The 20,640-nt window shown below is 38.2% G+C and overlaps 1 protein-coding gene across 1 annotated transcript in view; it reads right to left on the minus strand.

Moving 5' to 3' along the window:
- The window catches only part of Zpld1 (zona pellucida like domain containing 1), a 63,800-nt gene extending 43,629 nt beyond the window's left edge, over positions 1-20,171 (minus strand). Inside the window, exons 1-2 of the mRNA XM_038346658.1 lie at positions 20,140-20,171; positions 16,069-16,184 (exon numbers count right to left, since the gene is read on the minus strand). Coding sequence (XP_038202586.1) covers positions 16,069-16,174 — 106 coding nt within the window. The 5' untranslated portion in view covers positions 16,175-16,184; positions 20,140-20,171. The remainder of the gene's footprint in view (positions 1-16,068; positions 16,185-20,139) is intronic.
- Positions 20,172-20,640: the final 469 nt, after the last annotated feature.

The raw sequence follows: 20,640 nt of genomic DNA on the forward strand, positions 1-20,640 counted from the left end.
GTAACATGAGTTCTTGGTTTCAAAGAAAAGATATGGTGACAGACAGACCCACCTGACTGTCTGTACTTCATTCTGTCTCTACCAACTGCCTAACAAAGGCTCTGCCTTCAGAGTTTTCAGTGAACACTGGTAATCTTATTGACTTCACATTGAAAAGCTTAAAATAGTATGCAATTCATAGTGTTTTGCTATTTGTTCAGGTATTTTTACTTACTTTTAAAGTGTGTGTTAATCATGCTAACTTGTTATCTTACCTCTTTTCTAGAAATTTTAAAATCATTTACTCTTTCCATTGACATATTTTCTGATGCCTGTCATGACTGATAGCAGCCAAGTGTCAGACAGTTGTGGATGTAGATGGCACTGGCATGGTGGCTTCTGATATATAAAGTCAGAAAACCAGTCATGAGTTCTCTAAGTGTCACCTCTTATACTTTATGGAAAAAGTGGATTACCAGGGAAGCTCATTAAAATACAGATTCTGCTTCAGTAGACTTTAAGTGGGGCCTGCACTGCTCACACCTCTCGCAAGCTCCCAGGTGATACTGATGTGATAAGTCTCTCAGTCAATTCTGTTGCTAAAATACGGCTAATTATTTTGATTGGGCAGAAGCTCTTATGAGGATTTTACTTGGAGAAACTAAGCATTCCCACCAAACGAGTATGGGTAGGATACAGGATGCACAGATGAACAAGAGGGAAGGTTCAAATATAAAAGCAACAAGAGGGAGAGAAACTATATGTGTGCGTGTGTGTGCGCACGCACGCGTGTGTGTGTGTGATGTGGGAGAGTCTTCTGTTTGTGTTGATTTCATTCGTTAATAAAGAAACTGCCTTGGCCCATTTAATAGGCCAGCCCTTAGGTGGGTGGAGTAGACAGAACAGGAAGAAAGAGTGAGGTAGTTGGTTCAGGCAGATGCCTCAAACAATTGCCATGCCTCACCTCTCTGGGGCAGATGCCATGCCTCTCCTCTCTGAGACAGACGCGATTAAGCTCCAGCCCAAGATGGACAAATGCTAGAATCTTCCAGTAAGGCACCACTTCGTGGTGCTATACAGATTATTAGATATGGGTTGATCAAGATGTGAGTAAGAGGCTGAAACTAATGGGCCAGGCAGTGTTTAAATGAATACAGTTTGTGTGTTGTTATTTTGGGGCACAAGCTAGCCAGGCAGCCGGGAGCCGGGCAGGATGAAAAGCAGGCCTACCTGCAGCTCCTCACTACAGAATGGCACCCACCTGGATAACTGAATCCACAGAAAGCCTGAGAAAGCTTGGGAAAGAATAGAGTAAAGCATGTTTTTTTGGTAGCAGCAATTTCTGGGGTCTGGCTCTGCTTGCAAGAGGCAAGCAAGCACTCTCATCTAAGAGAGGCTTCCTGACTCAGCTTTAGCTGCAAAACCCTACAGCTCCTTTAAGAGGTGCTGCCATGAAACACTTACATAGTGTTGATGAAAAGCTGACCGCATGCTTTTCGGTTTTCAGCTGTAGCAGGAAAAAAGTTGCACTGTTTTAAAATGCCAGCTTTCTGGGCCATCCTGCCAGGGCAAACTCTGACTCTTTCAAGCAGGCAGTCCTGACTATGGAGCTTTTGAGTGTTGTTTAACACTGTTGCAGCTTGCTTGCTGGCAGGGACCTTGAAACACCATAGAGTTGTGACAATAAAATTGGCTACAGCCGGTACCTCTGCCATGAGGCTGGAAAACTAAGGAATGGGCTGGATCTAGCCACCAATGTCACGGCTTGAGTCCTACCAATATTGTTTGGTAAATTAAAGACTCATGTGGTCACAAAAAGAGAGATATAGAGTAAAAGAAAGATTCAAAGTCGAAGAAAACATCTAAATGGTTTACAATGTGTTAAAAATATAGGCAGTCTAAAGGTTAATGTTCTTAGGGTAAAAAAGGAAGAAAGAAAGTAGTTGGGAGTGGTAGTACACACCTTTAATCCCAATGCTTGGGAGGCAGAGATGGAAGGATCTCTGAGTTCAAGGACAGCCTGGTCTACAGGGTTATTCCAGGACAAAGATATACAGAGAACCTGTCTCAAAAAATAAAAGTAAAAATAAACGAAATAGAGATTAAAATAAAGCTGCACAAAGATGGAAAATACACAGAGAATCTTGATGCTGTATACTATTATGTTTTCTTTTAATTGTTTGAATGCTGAGGAAGGAGCTAAAACTGCTAAAAGATATTTGTTAACAAATGCTGCTGAACTAATCCAACATAGATATTTTGAAAATACCTTGACTTCAGAATTTGGATATGACATGATATGATACTTTGGAAAAGAGATTCTTCTTTTGTTTTTACAGAAAATGAGACCCTGTGGGTTGCTTCTATGCAAATATGGTATGATAGACCATGCCCTCCTGAAAGGTTGCTGTGAACACCTTCAGAAAATTACTTCACCCATCTGATGACTGAGATGAACCTGGCACACAGGTTACACCATGAAAGATCAGATTAACAGTGTCCCCATTAAGCAGGAAGCAGCTTGGAGAGAAATAACTACCTCCATATTCCCAGATATAGTTTATAAATGTTCTTTTACATTTAAAGGGGGTTATGATATAGATATGAATAATTTACGCTGGTATAAAATTTGCCTTATTGATAGAAATTTAAGGTCAATTTTGTTATATGTATATGTATTTCTGATCTTGATTAAGGTATTATGATTGTGTAGTTCATTTAAAAATGTAACGTATAATTAGGAAATATAGGTTGCTAATGGATAATCATCAATAATAGTAAAACTTGTAGTCATGTTAGTTAGATTTTCTAGACATATAGATATATATTTAAGTTAAATAGGCATTCTTCATATCTTTCAAAAACTACAGAATATGGCATTTTAAATGTTTTAATAACTTAGGGTTTTCCATGACAAAGAGACACGTCTGTTTCTGGCAGCACCAATCTACTTCAAAAGGAAGATGGGCATCGAAGAGGCTCCTTATGGAGTTTGATAGCCATTTGGGCAAGAAACTGCTCTTGCCTGGACTGTTGCATAAACTGGACTCAGAGAACCCTCAGAGAGAGGACTGCTGAACTTGCCTAAAGATGAGATGATCTTTCGGGGTTCCTGATTCATGAAAGAGTCTGTGACACATTCTGCAGGACACAGCAGATACTGACTGAACTGCCTCATGGAAATGTCTACTGGAAACTATGGGCCTGTAGGCCAAAGATGGATGCCCCAACAGTACAGAAGAACTTTTGGATGACTGTACAGGCAGCGAGATGTCTCTGTCATTTCTAGAGTTTTGTAAATTGCTTACTTCTTATTTACTTAGGTAATATTATATCCTTCTGGAGTCTTTGATGGAGTTGAAGAATAGATAGATAGTTACAGTTGTTTTCCTTTGTTATGATAAAAGATAAAATAGATATAAATACTGTAACTATAGTTCTTACTTGATAAGTGTTTTCTTATATGTAGTTTTGCTATGTTAAAGTTAAAGCCTTCTTTTTTTGTTTAAACAGAAAAAGGGGAAATGATGTGGGAAAGTCTTCTGTTTGTGTTGATTTCATTTGTTAATAAAGAAACTGCCTTGGCCCATTTAATAGGCCAGCCCTTAGGTGGGTGGAGTAGACAGAACAGGAAGAAGGAAGTGAGGTAGATGGCTCAGGCAGATGCCTCAGGCAATCGCCATTCCTCGCCTCTCTGGGGCAGATGCCATGCCTCTCCTCTCTGAGACAGACGCGATGAAGCTCCGGCCCAAGATGGACGTATGCTAAAATCTTCGGGTAAGGCACCTCTTCATGTTGCTACACAGATTATTAGATATGGATTAATCAAGATGTGAGTAAGAGGCTGAAACTAATGGGCCAGGCAGTGTTTAAATGAATACAGTTTGTGTGTTGTTATTTTGGGGCACAAGCTAGCCAGGCAGCCGGGAGCCGGGCAGGATGAAAAGCAGGCCTGCCTGCAGCTCCTCACTACAGAATGTGTGTGTGTGTGTGTGTGTGTGTGTGTGTGTGTGTGTGTGTGTGTGTATTTAACTCCCTTCTTAGTCCAAGAAAATATCTGATTTTGAATCTGAAAGAAATAGAATAGGAGTGTCTTGAGCCTGAGCCTACCTCTGGTAAGATATGCTAGGAACAACCCATGAGACAGCTGAGGAAAGAACCAGTTTCCCTTTCTTATCTATACCCCATTCCACAAACCACAGCAGAACACTACTGGGCCAAGTGGAGTGGTTTTTACAAAAGTGATGCTTTTAGCAAAGACAGTGCATTGTGATGAAGAGACTGAGAAGAACAACTTTCTGCCCATGGAGACTCTGGAATGGCTGGAGATGTGCAACTCAGTGGATGGTCCAATGCGAGTGGCTAGAGGCTCCATATCCTTCAGATGCAAGGATCACGTAGACATAATCTTACACTTACATTTACAGGCTGATGTGCACACACTGAAAAGAAGTATTGGTGCAAAGTTGAAAGCATAAACAAAAGCCAGTTGAGTGGAGAAGAAAGAATATTTTCTGCACAAGGATAAAATGCTTTCAGATTCATAGAAAATTTCATCTGGAAATCACCTACCTCCTGGACTGCAATAAATATTCAATAATAACCTGTGCTATCATCATAGTTTCTTCTGTTTCTAAAATAAAAGCAGTGGATTTTTGCACCGAGTTTACAAATTACCTAGAGAACAGATGTGTGTGTTTCTTTAACTCATTTTTAAAGTTATATTTCCTTTCACAAAGTTTTTATACAAGAATCGGGCTTTGGTACTAAAACAGCAAGAAGTCCTTCAGGGGTATTGATATTTCATCTACGCAAAATACCAGCAGCTGATGAAGAATTTAAAGTGGATTAGGGATTCAGGTTCCCTCTCTATATTGAACAGGTTTCTCACCACCTTATTTTTCATAGCAACATCTGTTTCTCGTTAGCAAATACAAGCTGCTGTTTCCTAGGCTCTCAGATATTCATGTGGAGTCTGAGGCAAACTTTGAAGACTTATAATCACATTTGCTGCTCTACCTTGGAACCAGAGGAGTCTGATAAACATTTTAAGGCAGGAAACCAAAAAGTGAGGAGATACAGGTTTTACTTGGACAATGGAAGTACAATTTTCATGTAGTAAATATTTCACTATTAAAGGGGGTTGGATGCTGAATTATTCAGTTGCTGCTCTTGCTGACTAATTGCTTTCTCCTCCACAATGTTTTATCATTGTTGATTAATAAGAATGTGACAGATACAGTGCCTGAATCAGTCCTTCAGCCTCGTCTGCTTAAGAATTATCATCACAGGTGCAAAGCGGGAAGCAGGCATCCCCTTGACAAATGGATGACCAAAACACTGCCCCAAGTAGGAAGACAGGAGAAATGACTTTCTTTATCTTCACGGATGACCAGACATGTTCCCTGAAATTGCGATTCTACTACTGTCTCCTCAAGAATGGAACAATACAACCGTTAAGCAAAGCCAAACACAAAAATGAGTTCATTATTGTAGATCACCCTTTAATTCTTTAACTGGAAAGGCTAAACAAAAAAAAACTCACTATATGGCTTTTTGATTCTTTAACGAGGAGATAGTTTTATGTATACTTCATCAACCTAGCATCATCTTTAAAATTGCTATCCAAAGTTTGTTTGTTTGTTGAAGCAGGTGCTTCAACAAGTGAAGAAAGAGCCTTACCATTATATCACTATTGAGTGCCAAATTGACAATATTGGACAAAATCTAATCCTGCTTTCCTACTACAAAATGAGGTTTAAAAGTGACTTTGCTTGTTTATTGTGAGAAATCAAATACGGCTGTACTTAACACTCAGAACATGAAACCTAGTATTGGTATTTGTGTTATTTTAAATGGAATGTCAAATTTAAAGTTAGGAAACACTGATTTGCCCAGGGTTTCTCATAACCATTTAGTTCACCCTTTGATGGTATCAGAACATGGGTGTTCTAGTACCCAGTGGTCTCTCTGGTTGTGCTTTTTCACAAGACTACAAATTTTTTCTAACCCTGCCCTACTACTCCCTTCTGAAAGCAGAGGCTGCCTCCAAAATGTAGCTCTCAGTCTCAAAGGCCAGCACTCTTACAGATAGACTTCACCTATATATATCCAAATATAGCTTTCAGTATTTAAAAGTTAGCTGTGTGTTTAGTTTGGGAAATGTGTATCATCTCAGTGGCTCATAAGTCTGTTCCTTTTCATTAGCTAGGGTAGCAAAGAGTTCACTACTTTTAAAATTAGATGGCATTTCCTTAAATTTAAACAAATTAGGACCATGGTGGCTATCTTGGCCCAAGAATAAATGCCATGGAAATTAGAGAAAATAGCTCCAATGTTCTAAAACAGCAGAGGTCAGATGGGATGAGAATAATTCCTATCTTTATTAACATTGCTTTGCATTTAGACAGCCCTTCTCCTTTGCCAAACTCATTCTCATTCTGTCTCTGCTTAGAATCTTGAGTAGATCCTGGAGCTCCTGCTGATCCCAAGAGAAACTCTGATGTGGGAAAGAAATGCAAAGTCAAAGGGCAATGAGCAATTAACTGTTCAGCTTTATTTGTGCACTCCATTCTTTCACAAACAACCTGCAAAATAAGACATAATAAGAAGTAATACTCATAAAATCCTAAAGCCTCTCCTGGGGCTTATACTTTTTTTGGGTTTGGAGATTTTTTTTTTGTTCCTTTAATATAAATTTTAAATTTTAAAATTTTAAATTTTAAATATTTAAATTATAAATATGTGGGTGATTGTACATTTTGAAAGATCTGGGGAAATGCCTATGCCTGTTTGGTATTTTTAAGATTGAAACAGAAAGTTTAATTGGGCCTCTCTGTTGAAATTTAGAGAATTCTCCTTCCTCCCTGTTCTTAGAGGATTTACTTTAAATCACATGGAGTTGTATTTTCTGTCCTCCTTGAAATGTATATAGATTATTTAGGAAAAGTAGACAGCACTTGGTTAACCTTGATGACCCAGGGATCCCATTACTTAGCAAGGGAGATAACAACATCGCTATCTCCTAGACACTGTGAGGAGGAAAGGTTCACCTTTAGAGTAAACTTTGCTTCAAAATAGCAAGACAACTCCAATTACAGTGGTATGGAAGATAAATTTTCTTCTAGATAAACATGATTAACAACACAAGCAGTCAATTACCAGGTAAAGTTAGGATATATGATTAATGGTGTTGTCATAGTCGTATACCAAGGATAGTTGTTATTTGTCTAAACATACACAGAATGACTCCTTCACTTGGGTAAGAGGGTAGAAATTCTTTAATCTTTGAACTATCCATGCCATTGACATGGTACACATGACATGTTGAGATTAATGCTTATTCAATGCCAAAGATGTTTTCTTCTTTACTCTGTAGTAACAGAGAAGTTTTAGACCAAGAAATTCTATTTTCAGTGATAATCTCAACACATGATTGTCATTTTTAATGGAATAATGGACTCTGGAACAAATCAAGAACATATAACCACTTATTATTAATCATAAATGTTAATTAGGTTCATTTATATGGTGCAAATACAGATTTCAGTCATATTTAGAGACAAAAATGATGTACTTAGGGTGAGATAATGGATCCCACAATTACTCAAAATGATTTTCTGTAAGTGGTCAGTAGATACTATCAGCTACTATAAATGAATGATTTTAGCATAGTCCCTTTGATGGAGGACTCTCATTGGTTAATAAAGAAACTGCCTTGGCTTTTTGATAGGGCAGGATTTAGGTGGGTGGAGTATACAGAATAGGAAGAAGGAAGTGAGGCAGATGTCTCGGGCAATCGCCATGCCTCTCCTCTCTGGGTCAGATGCAATGAAGCTCCGTCCCAAGGTGGACATCCACTAGAATCTTCCTGGTAAGCCACCACCTCGTGGTGCTACATAAATTATTAGATATGGATTAAAGCAAAATATGTGAGAATTAGCTAATAAGAGGCCGATACTAATGGGCCAGGCAGTGTTTAAATGAATACAGTTTGTGTGTTGTTATTTCAGGTCATAAGCTAGCCAGTCATGGAGGAGTCGGGCAGGACGAAAAGCAGGCCTGCCCCCAGCTCCTACTACAGTCCCTTAGTTTATACCATAGGATAAATATGATCTTTTGCTGTCCTTGTTACTTTGTGACCAATCAACACATTTCATTCTACTTTGAAAGAAATAAATGGTGTGGAGTTGTGTGGGTGGGAAAGATCTGGGAGAAGGTGTGTATCAGAATACAGTGTATGAAATTTTTATAAAAAATTAAAATGGGAAAATAATGTAAGCACAACAAGGAAGAGGAGGAGAAAGAAGGAGGAGGAGGAAGAGAAAGAGTAAAAGGAGAAAGAGAAGGAAAATGAAGGAGAAGGAGAAAAAGAGGAGAAGAAACATGGAATTACATCAACCAGTTTGTCTCTGCTGAGCAATCTTTAGAACAAGTGAACCCCTTTACCCACCCAAATAAGTTCCTGTCTAGACTGCCCTATCTTGCCATCTGGTCTCTTAGTACTGCCTAGTTTGAGGAGTAGTCAGTGCCTCTGTTCTTCTCTGTGTCTTTATTTCTCTTTCTCTCCTAAATAAAAGAAACAGCTTTTACACTCACAGGGTTGCATCCCCTGCCTATACCATTCTGTACTTTCTTTATTATTCATCTCTTCCTTAGTATTTCCAGTATCTGAGGACTTTCCATTCTGAGGATGCAGTACTCAGGGTCTAAAAAGAGTCCTCATCTAGATTTCTGGATTAGGGCTACTCTTCTTTTTCCTTCACTATAAAAATAATCTTAGCAATCGCCTTTTTGACAAGCCTTCCATATTTATGTCAACCCCATTTTCTGTTCACACACCAAGAAGAGATTCAGACTTTGTAGAACTGTTTTCACTTTGGATATCCCTTCTAAGACTCTGGTCTGTACCTCCTACTAGGAGAGAGGCAATGCCACTATCCATTCTCCAGAAAGTTCCCCTAAACTATTATTTCTAAATCCAACTTTCTTTTTAAAGCACGAAGTATTTTTATTTTCCACATTAGTTAACAGCATCCACACCATTTGCCTTTGGGCAAAATATCATCTAGCCTTCCCTTACTCTCCCAAATCAAATCAATCTCACTCTCTGGTGAGCAAAACAGCAACATTTCTCTTAACAATGTTGTCTCCTCCTATTACTCCCACTGCCAGTAGCTCCTTAGTCTTTCTCTCTGCCCATAGTCTCTTCTAACTTGTGTCTTTTATGTTTCCAAGTGTGTCTTTCATTAAAGAAAACAGACTGTATCACACCTACCAAAAACCATGCTACAAAAGATTCAGGGTCTCTATCCTGCCTAAAAAATAGAGTAAGAAAATTTCCATTATACTATATACCAGAGAACATTGTTACCAAATACTATTAAATATGCTTTACTCAAAACTGCAGCTCTAATTAGTTCATAGGGTTTGCAAGAAGAGCATGCTGACAGCACCTCTGACTTGCATGCAGCTGCACCCTCAGTGTCAGGATCCTATAGATTTGATAGCACAGAACAAATGATCAAATTAGAGGCAACTTGGCTGAGCATTAAAGCATATCAAGGAATTATTAAGTGTATTAGATATGTGCATAAAGTTTAATGATTTTTAAACTTATTTCCATTAGATATGCATACCAAAGCATGAAAAATAAGTTTACTTAAAATAGCCTAGAAAGAAGAGTGGAAGGGAGAGATGAAACAAAAATTATAAGCATACATAGTAAATAAATCTCTATGACCAACTTGAGATTTTTTAAACTATTTCTTACTTATGGGTGCATTTGAAATTGTCCATCCTAAAGATTGTTTTAATTTACTTTATTTATTTATGTATTTATGTATTTATTTATTTATTTTACATCCGGACCAGTTTACCCTCATTCCTCTTCTCCCCTATGCCCAGCCACACCTCTATCTACTCCTCCTCTTTTTCTATTCAGAAAGGGCCAGGCCTCCAGTGGGTATAAATACAGCATGATATATCATGTTTCAGTTAGACTAAGTATCTTCCCTTGTATTAAGGCTGAACAAGGCAATCCAGTATAAAGAATAGGTAGGTTCCCAAGAGCCAGCCAAAGCATTACAGCCTTATTCCCCTTGGTAGGAGTCCCACAAGTAGATCAAATTACACAACTATTCCATATATGTAGAGGGCATAGGTCAGTCTCATGCAGGTTATTTGGTTGTTGTTTCAGACTCTGTTAGTTACTATGATACAAGTTAGTTGATTATGTGCATTTTATCGTGACAACTCTGGCTCCTACAATCCTTCTTCCCTCCCTTCAACAGTTCCCCCTAGCTTAGCCTAATGTTTGGCTGTGCATCTACATCTTTTTCCATTAGTTAATGGCTGAAGAAGGCTCTCTGATGACAACTGGAAGAGTTACCAATATAATAACAGGAGCTGGCCAGTCCAGGCTACATCTCCAGTACTGTTAGGAGTATTAACTGGAGTTATCCTTGTAGATTCCCTTGCATCACATTTCTACCTGACCCAGAAATGACCTCCCTTCCCAGTCTTCTCTTTTATTACTCTCCCTCTCCATGACCCCCCCCCCCAATCAGATCTTTCAAGTTCCCATCTCTATCCCCAGTCTACCCAGAAAATCTCTTCTATTTCCTCATCCCAGGGAAATCTATGAGTCCTGCTTGGGCCCTCTTTGTTATCAAGCCACGACAATTGACAATTAATAAATGGGACCTCATGAAACTAAAAAGTTTATGTAAAGCAAAGGACACAGTCAATAAGACAAAATGGTAGCCCATTGAATAGGAAAAGATCTTCACCAACCCCATATCAGAGAGAGGGCTGATCTCCAAAATATACTCAAGAAGGTAGACATCAAATTACCAAATAATCCAATTAAAAAATGGAGTACAGATCTAAACAGAGAATTCTCAAGAAAAGAATCTCAAATGGCAGAGAAACACTTAAAAATTGTTAAAATAAAAATTTAAAGTTTCAACTTTAATATAGTAAAATTACATATAACAAAACATGTATCAAGGAAGAATTAGTTATAATATTTATATCTACTTTATCTTTTATTATAACTAAGGATAATTATAATAGTAACTATTCTTCAACTGCATCAAAGATTCCAGAAGGATATACTATTACCTAAATAAACAGTAAGTTCATTATAAGCAACTCCCAAACCTCTAATATTGATGAAGACATCTCACTGCATAGACAGTCACCCAAAGTTCTTCTGTACCATTGGGGCATCCAATCTTCAGCCTACATGCCCATAGTATCAAGCAGATTTTTCCACAAAGCAGGAAATTTCAAAGACAGATCTGTCTATATTGGAAATTTGTCAGTAACTTTCTTCACTGTTTTGCAGAACATATGGCAGACTCTTTCATGAAGCAGGAACCCAAAAAAGATCAACTGACCTTTAGGCAAGTTCAGCAGTCACTTCTCTGTGGGTCCTGCATGTCCAGTTACTAACCCATTCAGGCAAAAGCAGGTTTATTTTTGCCCAAATGGCAAGCAAACTCCATAAGAAGCCTCTTGGATGCCCATATTCCTCCTGAAGTAGATTGGTGCTGCCAGGAGGAGATGTGTCTCATTGTCATGAGAAGTCTTAAATTCTTAAAACATTTTAAATGCCACATTCTATAGTTTTTGAAAGGTTTAACTTGGTGGTCTCCCATTAGTTCTGTCCTGCCGTCTCAGTGGGTGAACGCATCCCTCATGGTTCTGACTTTCTTTCTCATGATCTCTCTCCATCTGCTCCTCATCAGAACTTTGGGAGCTCAGTCCGGTGCTCCAATGTGGGGCTCTGTCTCTATCTCCATCCATCGCCAGGTGAAGGTTAAGGCTCACAGTGAGCCCGTCCATGCTGTAGAGTTCACATTCATTGCCGTTGTCCTTGGTTTCTCAGTCCTCCTCCACCGTCAGCCACATTCAGAGAGCCCGGTTTGGTCCCCTGTTCCATCAGTTCCATTCCAACTGGACTTGGTGGTCTCCCATTAGATCTGTCCCACCGTCTCAATGGGTAAACGCTCTCCTCACGGTCCTGACTTCCTTGCTCATGATCTCCCTGATGGAACATGCGACCAAATCGGACTCTCTGAGGGTGGCTGATGGTGGAGGCTGACCGAGGAGCCAAGGACAATGGTGATGGGCTTGGTCTCTACAACATGGATGGGCTCTGTGTGAGCCTTGTCAGTTTGGTTGCTCACCTTCCTGGACCTGGGGGGAGTTGGGAGGACCTTGGACTCAACATAGTGTAGAGAACCCTGATGGCTGTTTGGCCTCAAGAGGGAGGGAGTGGGGGTGTGGGTGGAGGGGAGGGGAGGGAAGGGGAAGGAGGAGGGGAGGAGATGGCAATTTTTAATAAAAAATAAATAAACTGGAAAAAATAAGAAAGGTTTGAAGAATGCCTATCCACCTGAAATATATCTCTGTACATCTAGAAAATCTAACTAACATGGCTACAAGCTTGACTATTATAGATGATTATCAATTAACCTATATTTCTTAATTATACATTACATTTTTAAGTGAGCTGGACAAACATAATACCTTAATCAAGATCAGAAATACATATAACAGAATTGACCTTAAATTTGTATCAAAAAACCAAGATCCATACCAATGTAAAGTATCCATTTCTGTAGCATATCCCCCTTTAAATATTAACAAACATTTATGAACAATATTTGGGAATATGAGCATAGTTCTCTAGACTACTTCTTGGTGATTGGGGGGTGCTGTTAATCAGGTCTTTCATGGTGTATCCTGCATGCTAGATTCATCTCAGTCAGCAGTTGGGTGAAGTAATTTTTGAGGGGTGTTCAAGGTAACATGTAGTGTTGAGTAGTGGTCTTGGGCACCATTCTGTAGTGAGGAGCTGCGGGCAGTAGTATTCATTTAAACACTGCCTGGCCCATTAGTTTCAGCCTCTTACTCACATCTTGACTAACCCATATCTAATAATCTGTTTAACACCATGAGTGGTGTCTTACCAGGAAAGATTCTAGCGTATGTCCACCTTGGGTGGGAGCTTCATCGCATCTGTCTCTCTGAGGAGAGGCACTGCAGTCTGACCTGGTGGTTGACTTCATGGCGACTGTTCCAGAGAGGAGAGGTGGGGCAATTGTCTGAGCCATCTACCTCACTTCCTTCTTCCTGTTCTGTCTACTCCAACCACCTAAGGGCTGGCTATTAAATGGACCAAGGCAGTTTCTTTATTAACGAATGAAATCAATACAAATAGAAGACTCTTCCACATCAGTAACATTTCAGGGTGTCTTGGTCCATTAAACCACATTAGTCTGGAAGCAATCTACAGGTTCTTATCTTCTGTGGAAGCAGAAGAAAAACCTCTTTTCCAAAGCAACATATCCTTAGACCCATATTTTGAATTCAAGATACTTTTAAAACATATATGTTGGCTTGGCTTAGCAGTTCCCACTATCAAATGTCTCTCTGAAATCAAAATATTCAAAGAAAACACAATAACATATATAATCCAGATTCTCTGTGTATTCTCCATCTTTACAAGGCTTATTCTTTACTCTGTCTCTTTAAAGACTTTATTTTTTTAAACCATTTACTTCTTTTTATAATTGTCTATGTTCTTTTTCTTCTCTCTCCCAAGCCTACATACATTTATTAAACACTATGAACAATTTAGAGGTCTTTTCAATCTGAATTTGTCTTTATTGTATATTTATAATTATTTTCTGACCAGGACTAATTCTTAAAATGCTAAGCGCTTCTTATAAACTTGAGATGCAGCATTACTAGGGTATATATGGTACTTCAAGCTTGCTCCGCACCATCCAACATGGTGGAAGTCCATTCACTGCATCTGCAAGCCATGCTCATTGCCTCAGTTCCAAGTATTCAACCAGTCTATGTTAAGCCATTAAGCAGTTTGTAACATGCTGCTTACAAACCATATTTAAATTCTCAGTCTCCTGAAAGAGGCAGAGGTTTCATTGACAGCACAGCCCAGAAAGCCAGCATTTGCGACTTGTGTGTTTTTGTTTGTTTGTTTGTTTGTTTGTTTGTTTTTGCTACTGCTGAGTTAGGAAAACCTCTGTTAAAGAAGCTGCAGCACACCGCCAACAAACAGCAAAAAACTGTGTTAAACTCTGTATTTTTGTATCTGGAATTCCTTTTCAAGCTCTCTGGTTTTTAAGTGGATTTTAATTTGTCATGTTGGTACCAATTTGTTGAAATGGAGGCCGCTTGTTTGTTCACGGCTGCTCAGCCCCGAAATAACACCCAAAAACTATATTAATCAGATCACTGCTTGGCCCATTAGCTCTAGCTTCTTATTAGCTAACTCTTACATCTTAATTTAACACATTTCTAATAATCTGTGTATCACCACATGGCTATGGCTTACTGGCTGAGGTTTCAGCATCTGTCTCCAGTGGTAGCTCCATGGCTTCTCTCTGACTCTGCCCTTCTTTCTCCCAGGATTCCATTTAGTTTTCTCCTGCCTAGCTCTGTTCCCCTATAGTTCTGCTATAGGCCCAAAGCAGTTCCTTTATTAACCAATGATATTCACAGCATAAAGAAGGGAATCCCACGTCATGAATGTTCAATATTCTTAGCCATCAGGGAAATTCAAATCAATATGATTTTGAAATTCCATCTTACACCTGTCAGAATGGCTAAGAACAAAAGCAGAAGTGACAGCTTATTCTGGATAGGATTAGAGCAAGAAGAACACTCCTCTACGCTGGTGGGAGTGCAAACTTGTACAGCCTCTTTGGAAATCAATATAGTGGTTTTCCAGAAAATTGGAAATCTATCTACCTCAAGACTCAGTGATATCTTTCTTGAGCATATATCCATTGGACGCTCAATTATATCACAAGGACACTTGCTCCACTATGTTCATAGCAGCTTTATTTACAAAAGCCAGAACTTAGAAACAAACTGGATGCCCCTCAACTGGAGAATGGATAAAGAAAATGTGGTACATTTACACAATGGAGCTTTACTCAGCTGTTAGAAACAGTGACATTAGGAAATTTGAAGGCAGATGAGTCTAACTAGAAAAGTTCATCCTGAGTGAGGTAACCCAGACCAATAAAGAGAAACATGGTATATACTCATTCCCTTATAAGTGGAGATTAGCTGTAAAGTAAAGGTGACTTTAAAAGAGAATTTATTTGTGACACTCGGTACTATTAAAGTCTCACTTTCACATATTCTACAGATTCACCTCTGAACATATTCCACAAAGACCTCTATATCTTGCCTCCCAGATAAGAGGTCTGAGTTTATGAAACCATTTGGCCACACTCCAGTCTCACTTCAACAAATGAAGCCACCTACTGATTGCTCTATTCTGGTTTATTACTCTCACATATTCCAAAATTGAAAGTTTGGCAAGTATGAAGAAGGCAAATGCTGACCAAAGGTCTTGCAGTTCACATGGTGAACTTGGAAAGCAGTTTCTAACTCTCTGATAGTTACTTTGTAAATGTGGAATGGAGATGAGGTAATTCTAGCTAATGAAGAATGACACTTATGCAAGGTTTAGAGTACCTCCTGATTATGTGTTAGTTTACTGATCTGTAGGACATGTCCACCAATAAAGACAAATTTCACAACTATTATTATATTGGTATGTTTTGTGAAATTCATTCAAAAATTGACTTATGCAATTTGATAGTTACAAACATTTCATTGAAACAATATTTTAGAAATATCACATAATATTTCACAGCTATTTCAATAAACATGACTCCCAAATAAATATATTCACATGTAAAGACAGTTCTAAAAAGTCTGCATTAAGTTGAGAAATATGTCATCATTTAGGCAAATATTGAAGAAAATTAGACTTACAATTTATTGTCCACTGACTATACTTTTTATATTTGCAAGCAGTCATTATGATATTATTGACTTTGATAACCACTCTGTATGTCAATGTGTATATAAATTAAAATCCAGAAATATTGTCTTGATCTCATCTTCAATTGTTAATATTCATTCAATGTAAAGAGACAGACAGACCTCATTTTCTATATGTATTTAAATGACTGCTAGACACACATAACTGTTCTTCTCAGAATCAATTAGACAATAGATGAAGGCCAGACTTACCAGGAAATCTGCTGTGGAGGTTGGCATCACAGTTGTAACTGTTGAACTGAGCAGACCCTGGACGTACCCTAGCAGCTAGAATGAGCAGCAACCATATCCGTTCCATGGTAAAATCTAGAAAAGAATAACAAACATGTGGGCATCACCAACCATCACTTTTTCTTGATGAAAAGACTGAGGCAGATCTCAGCCCTTTGTTGGACAAAGAGCTTATAGATCACCAGACAAAGCCAGGGGGTCATAGAAAGTCATCATAAAAAATGAGGATGGAGATTTTGTATACAATGGCTCAAATTTTAATTCCTTGACTGCAGTTTGAAAATGGTAACAAAGCTAATGTTTTTTTTTCCTAAAAGAGGACAAGATCATATGCAATATGGGAAAGAAAAAATCGGTTGTAACTGGGATGAACTCAACTCAATATCTAGCCAGTTCGCACAGCACACTTAAGCAGACTAATGAATTTAGAGGCAATAGTACCTGAATAATATCCAGCGTGCACAAATAGCCCAGGATATTCAAGCATTCAATGCTCTATTCTGAGAATATTATCAATATTCTCAATGACCAAAGAACATCAGAAATATCTTTCTTTCAATGCAGCAATTTTAGACTATTGCATTGTCTCAAGAATCAATGAGTTGTGTAATATTTTCTCAGGAAGCACAAGAATTAAGCAGAAGACTAGGGAAGCTGTATGTGTGGGAATAACACTATAGTTGCTCCAATGAACGATTGCTCCTTAATGAGATGTGAAGACTAATATCTTTGCATAAAAAACTAAATTCCTAGGATAAAGTAAAGGAAGTTGTTCTGTAAGATGCCAATGTGGGTTTGAAAAAATAAATGGGCATTGACTGAACGTTCAATAATGTTTTCTTGGATGAGCTTTTATTGGCCTAATGAAGTTAAAATGGCTTCCAGAAATGTTCAATTTATTCCCACAGTAACATTTGTACACTGAAAAAAAATCATTTCAGTTAGTGGTTTGGGTCTACACATGAAAGGCACAAAGAAGACAAAAGTATAAATGTTTACTCAGTCAGATGCATTTTAAAAGCTTGAACTTTGGGGGTAAAAATAGTATTTTAACTGCCCTTAAAGATATGACTTATATGATTAATTAAGTCTTCAGCATAAGGAAGGAAATGTGCCTCTTTTGAATCGTCAGTTTAGAACGATAAGTTTATGGTAATCAGAGTCACTTTGGTAAGGATGTGGGAAAGGAAGGTATAATTTTACTCTCCAAAATAGACTGAAAAACATAATTCAACAGGAGCATCCTTCCTTCGATATCATACCACACCTCAATCACAAGCCTCATGACTTTGGCGAGAACAACGGTCTATCTGGTTACTTCTACTCCCTTGGGGCACTCCATAAACAAAGGGCTCACTGGAATGGCTGCTGTACACTCTGGGTTCTGCTGACCACATCTACATCACCACGGTCTAGTCATCCAGACACTTAAAATAGAACAGAACAAGCCTGTTCTTTTAGAGGCTCGAAGATGGCTAGGAAAAGGAGCAGGGCAGTCTGAACGGGATGCTACGCTGCCACAGCCTTATAACTGTGAGCCCTAGTAAGCCCCAGAAAATTTTGGAAACTCTTAACACATAGTGCTTACTCCAAAAAAAAAAAAAAAAAGAGTGTGTCTGACAGGTCCACGGACTGGAACTTTATCTGGTTGGATTATTTTTATTAGACAAAACATCATCAAGCTTCTGTTTTAACAAAACACAACTTCCCAAGTGTGCTCTCTGTACATGGGTGTGGCAGATGTTCACCTGTACCTTCTCATTTATATATTGTATTTGCCTGTACCTTCTCGTTTATAATTCCTTAATAAATGGATGAGGTTGGGATCATTACTTTATTGTACAGAAGAGGAAAACTGAGTCTTGGGATGTTTAACTGACATGAAAAGTGAGTGAAGGAAAAGCCATATTATCTGCAGTGTTTCCTGAGAGCAAGCCTGCTGCATGAGTGTGCTACCTACACACCAGCAGTTACTAAATGATTGAGCTGTCCTTTTCATTTCCATCCATCAGCAGTGGCCGTTTCCTTTGCATTTTCAAAGATTGTACCCTTTCATAGATCTTTTCCTCTGAGAATGAATAAGCAAATCCAGTGTTAGTACTGCAACTTTGAAAATAGATATGGTCTCTTTGATGGAGACAATCTTCTCTCATTGTGAAAAAACATAAAAATATTAGACACATCTGTATTACTGAAAATAGATGGATACTCCTGCTCATTAAATCAGCCCGTGAGCCATAGTGAAATACGCGCTATACATCAAATCTGAGGCTATCCCAAAGAGGCCTCTCACCATGCTTCTTATTTTTGTACAAACGTTGCAGCCATATCCTGAAGATTCAAACTTGATGAAGAAGAGGCAGAAGTGGGAGGCAGCATCCACTAATAGAAAACACATTGCTTTTTGCTTTGAGTGTTAGCAAGTATGGATTCGGGGTCTTCCATTTGTTGGGTTTGTCATTTCAAAGCCAAGATGTTGATCTTGAGCCTTTTATTGTGAGCGCTAAATTCTGAGTGCACAGAAAGCTTTGAAATTACAGTTCAAGGCCAGCACACACTGCTCTATAAGTTCTCTCTGGCACTTGAATCTCCAAGGAAAAGAACACTGACTAGACCTGCACTCCTCAACTAAACATTGTGCCACCCCAACACCAGACATAGGCGTGTCCCCTTGGTTAGTGACAGTTGATAACATTGCTCAATTTCTGGTGGTATGTGGACTCACCTGAGTTTTAGTGTCAAAATGTAATTAGCAACATCTTCTGTATAGGTGAATATATATTTTGGCAGTGTTTGTGGCATTTTTAAGAGTTCTAAAAGCACTCTGTAGTCTCCTCACAAGAGAAAATAAAACAAAGCTTTCAACTTGCAAAATTGCAAAATTCCTATCCTCAATTCTATCTCCACCATTCCCAACTGCAAAGGAAATAGGAGTCTCTGCTTGCTATAACAGGAAGGGAGATTCATGGTGCCTTTTTTTCTTTTGTTTTTCTCTGAAATAAAGTTAATTCACATTCATCACAGGATGGTGTCCTGTCTGCTCAAGCTTCCCAGCTCCTTTTCTTATTACACACGTGGGTTTATTTCTGTCCTAATGCTACTAAAAAGTTTAGGTGTGAATGATATCTGTAGACCACCATGGGATACCCTGAATGTCTTACGTCTGGCTTTGGCTCCAAGGAACTCTTCCTAGGCACTCTGCGGAGGAGCCCACACTCTTCTCCACCACGTGTAAGTAGAACAACCAGAATACCTGCGTAGGCAAGAACAGTGGTTTGTAAAATGGCCTAACAGTTAAAATTATAAATATCAGTGACATGCTTAGATATTAGTAAACTTGAAACTATTCATATGCAAAGGATTTTTGTATCTCACGTAAGACTGTCATAAACTTAAGCTGAACGCAGCAGAGGAAAAGAGGATTGTATGGACAAATGCTGAATTTTAAACACATTAGAATCCAGACAATGTAGTAGGCGTTTGTTATCCTAGCAATCAAGAGACCGAAGCAGTAAAATTGTCATGAATTCAGGGATGATCCAGGATACATAATAACACTCTGTTTCTTGCCAAGGAAAAGATAAAGAAGTTATAAATGTCAATTTAATAAAGAAATCCTGACACTTCCCAAACTGGTACTAATAGGTACTAACAACGCATTGGAAGCCTGCTGCTAAATGATTTGTTGCCCCACATATCAATATTTACCATATTACAATTTCCTTTTAAAGTGGGAAATTTTTCAAATGTATGCATTTTTAATTTGCGTGGGATTACATTTAAAGTGAGATAAATAAAATTTCATTTCTCTCATAAACATAAAATTGATATAATTCTCTCAAACACCATTCTCTAGATTTTACAAAATAATATTTTGAACTTTCTTTTTGTACAGACTTGGTGTATGCCAATGACAGAGCAGTGCTTAATATTCAACTACTAATATAGATTTAATTTTTACCCATGTTGCAAGACTTTAATTGAGTTATACAGGGTCACAGATTTAGGAAATGTCAATCCAGAATTAAAAATTCATCCTTGCCTTTGCAATGATTATACTGCAATTTGATTTCATTGAGTTTTTCAATAAATAAAATTAATGTCCTTCTACTTCACAAAAAGTAATTTATATTAATAATGAATGCTTAAATATGCTCTGAGCAAAATCATTCAGATGACTGAGTCAAAATATTTCTTAATATCTAGATAATTTTTATAACTATATTTTATTTAGGCAGGGTGAGCATGAAGAATATTATTCTTACTCGCAAATCAACTTAGTGAAAGTACAAATGAGCTGTAAGGGTCAAGTGTATACCAGAATGTTTTAAGCACTTCATACATATCTTTTAGACAAATAGGTAATTTATTCTCCTTATTCTTGGGGAAATAAAATGAAGAATTTGAATTGTTAACCAATGAACCTGAAGCTAAGTATCCAGCTTATAACAGGATCTATGCTCAAAGACTCTAGAAACTTCCCCCAGCCAGTGTGTGACAACCTATTCCAAAATGACACACACGGCACCAAAT

The sequence above is a fragment of the Arvicola amphibius genome, chromosome 10, assembly GCF_903992535.2.
Source record: "Arvicola amphibius chromosome 10, mArvAmp1.2, whole genome shotgun sequence".
Classification (NCBI taxonomy): domain Eukaryota; kingdom Metazoa; phylum Chordata; class Mammalia; order Rodentia; family Cricetidae; genus Arvicola; species Arvicola amphibius.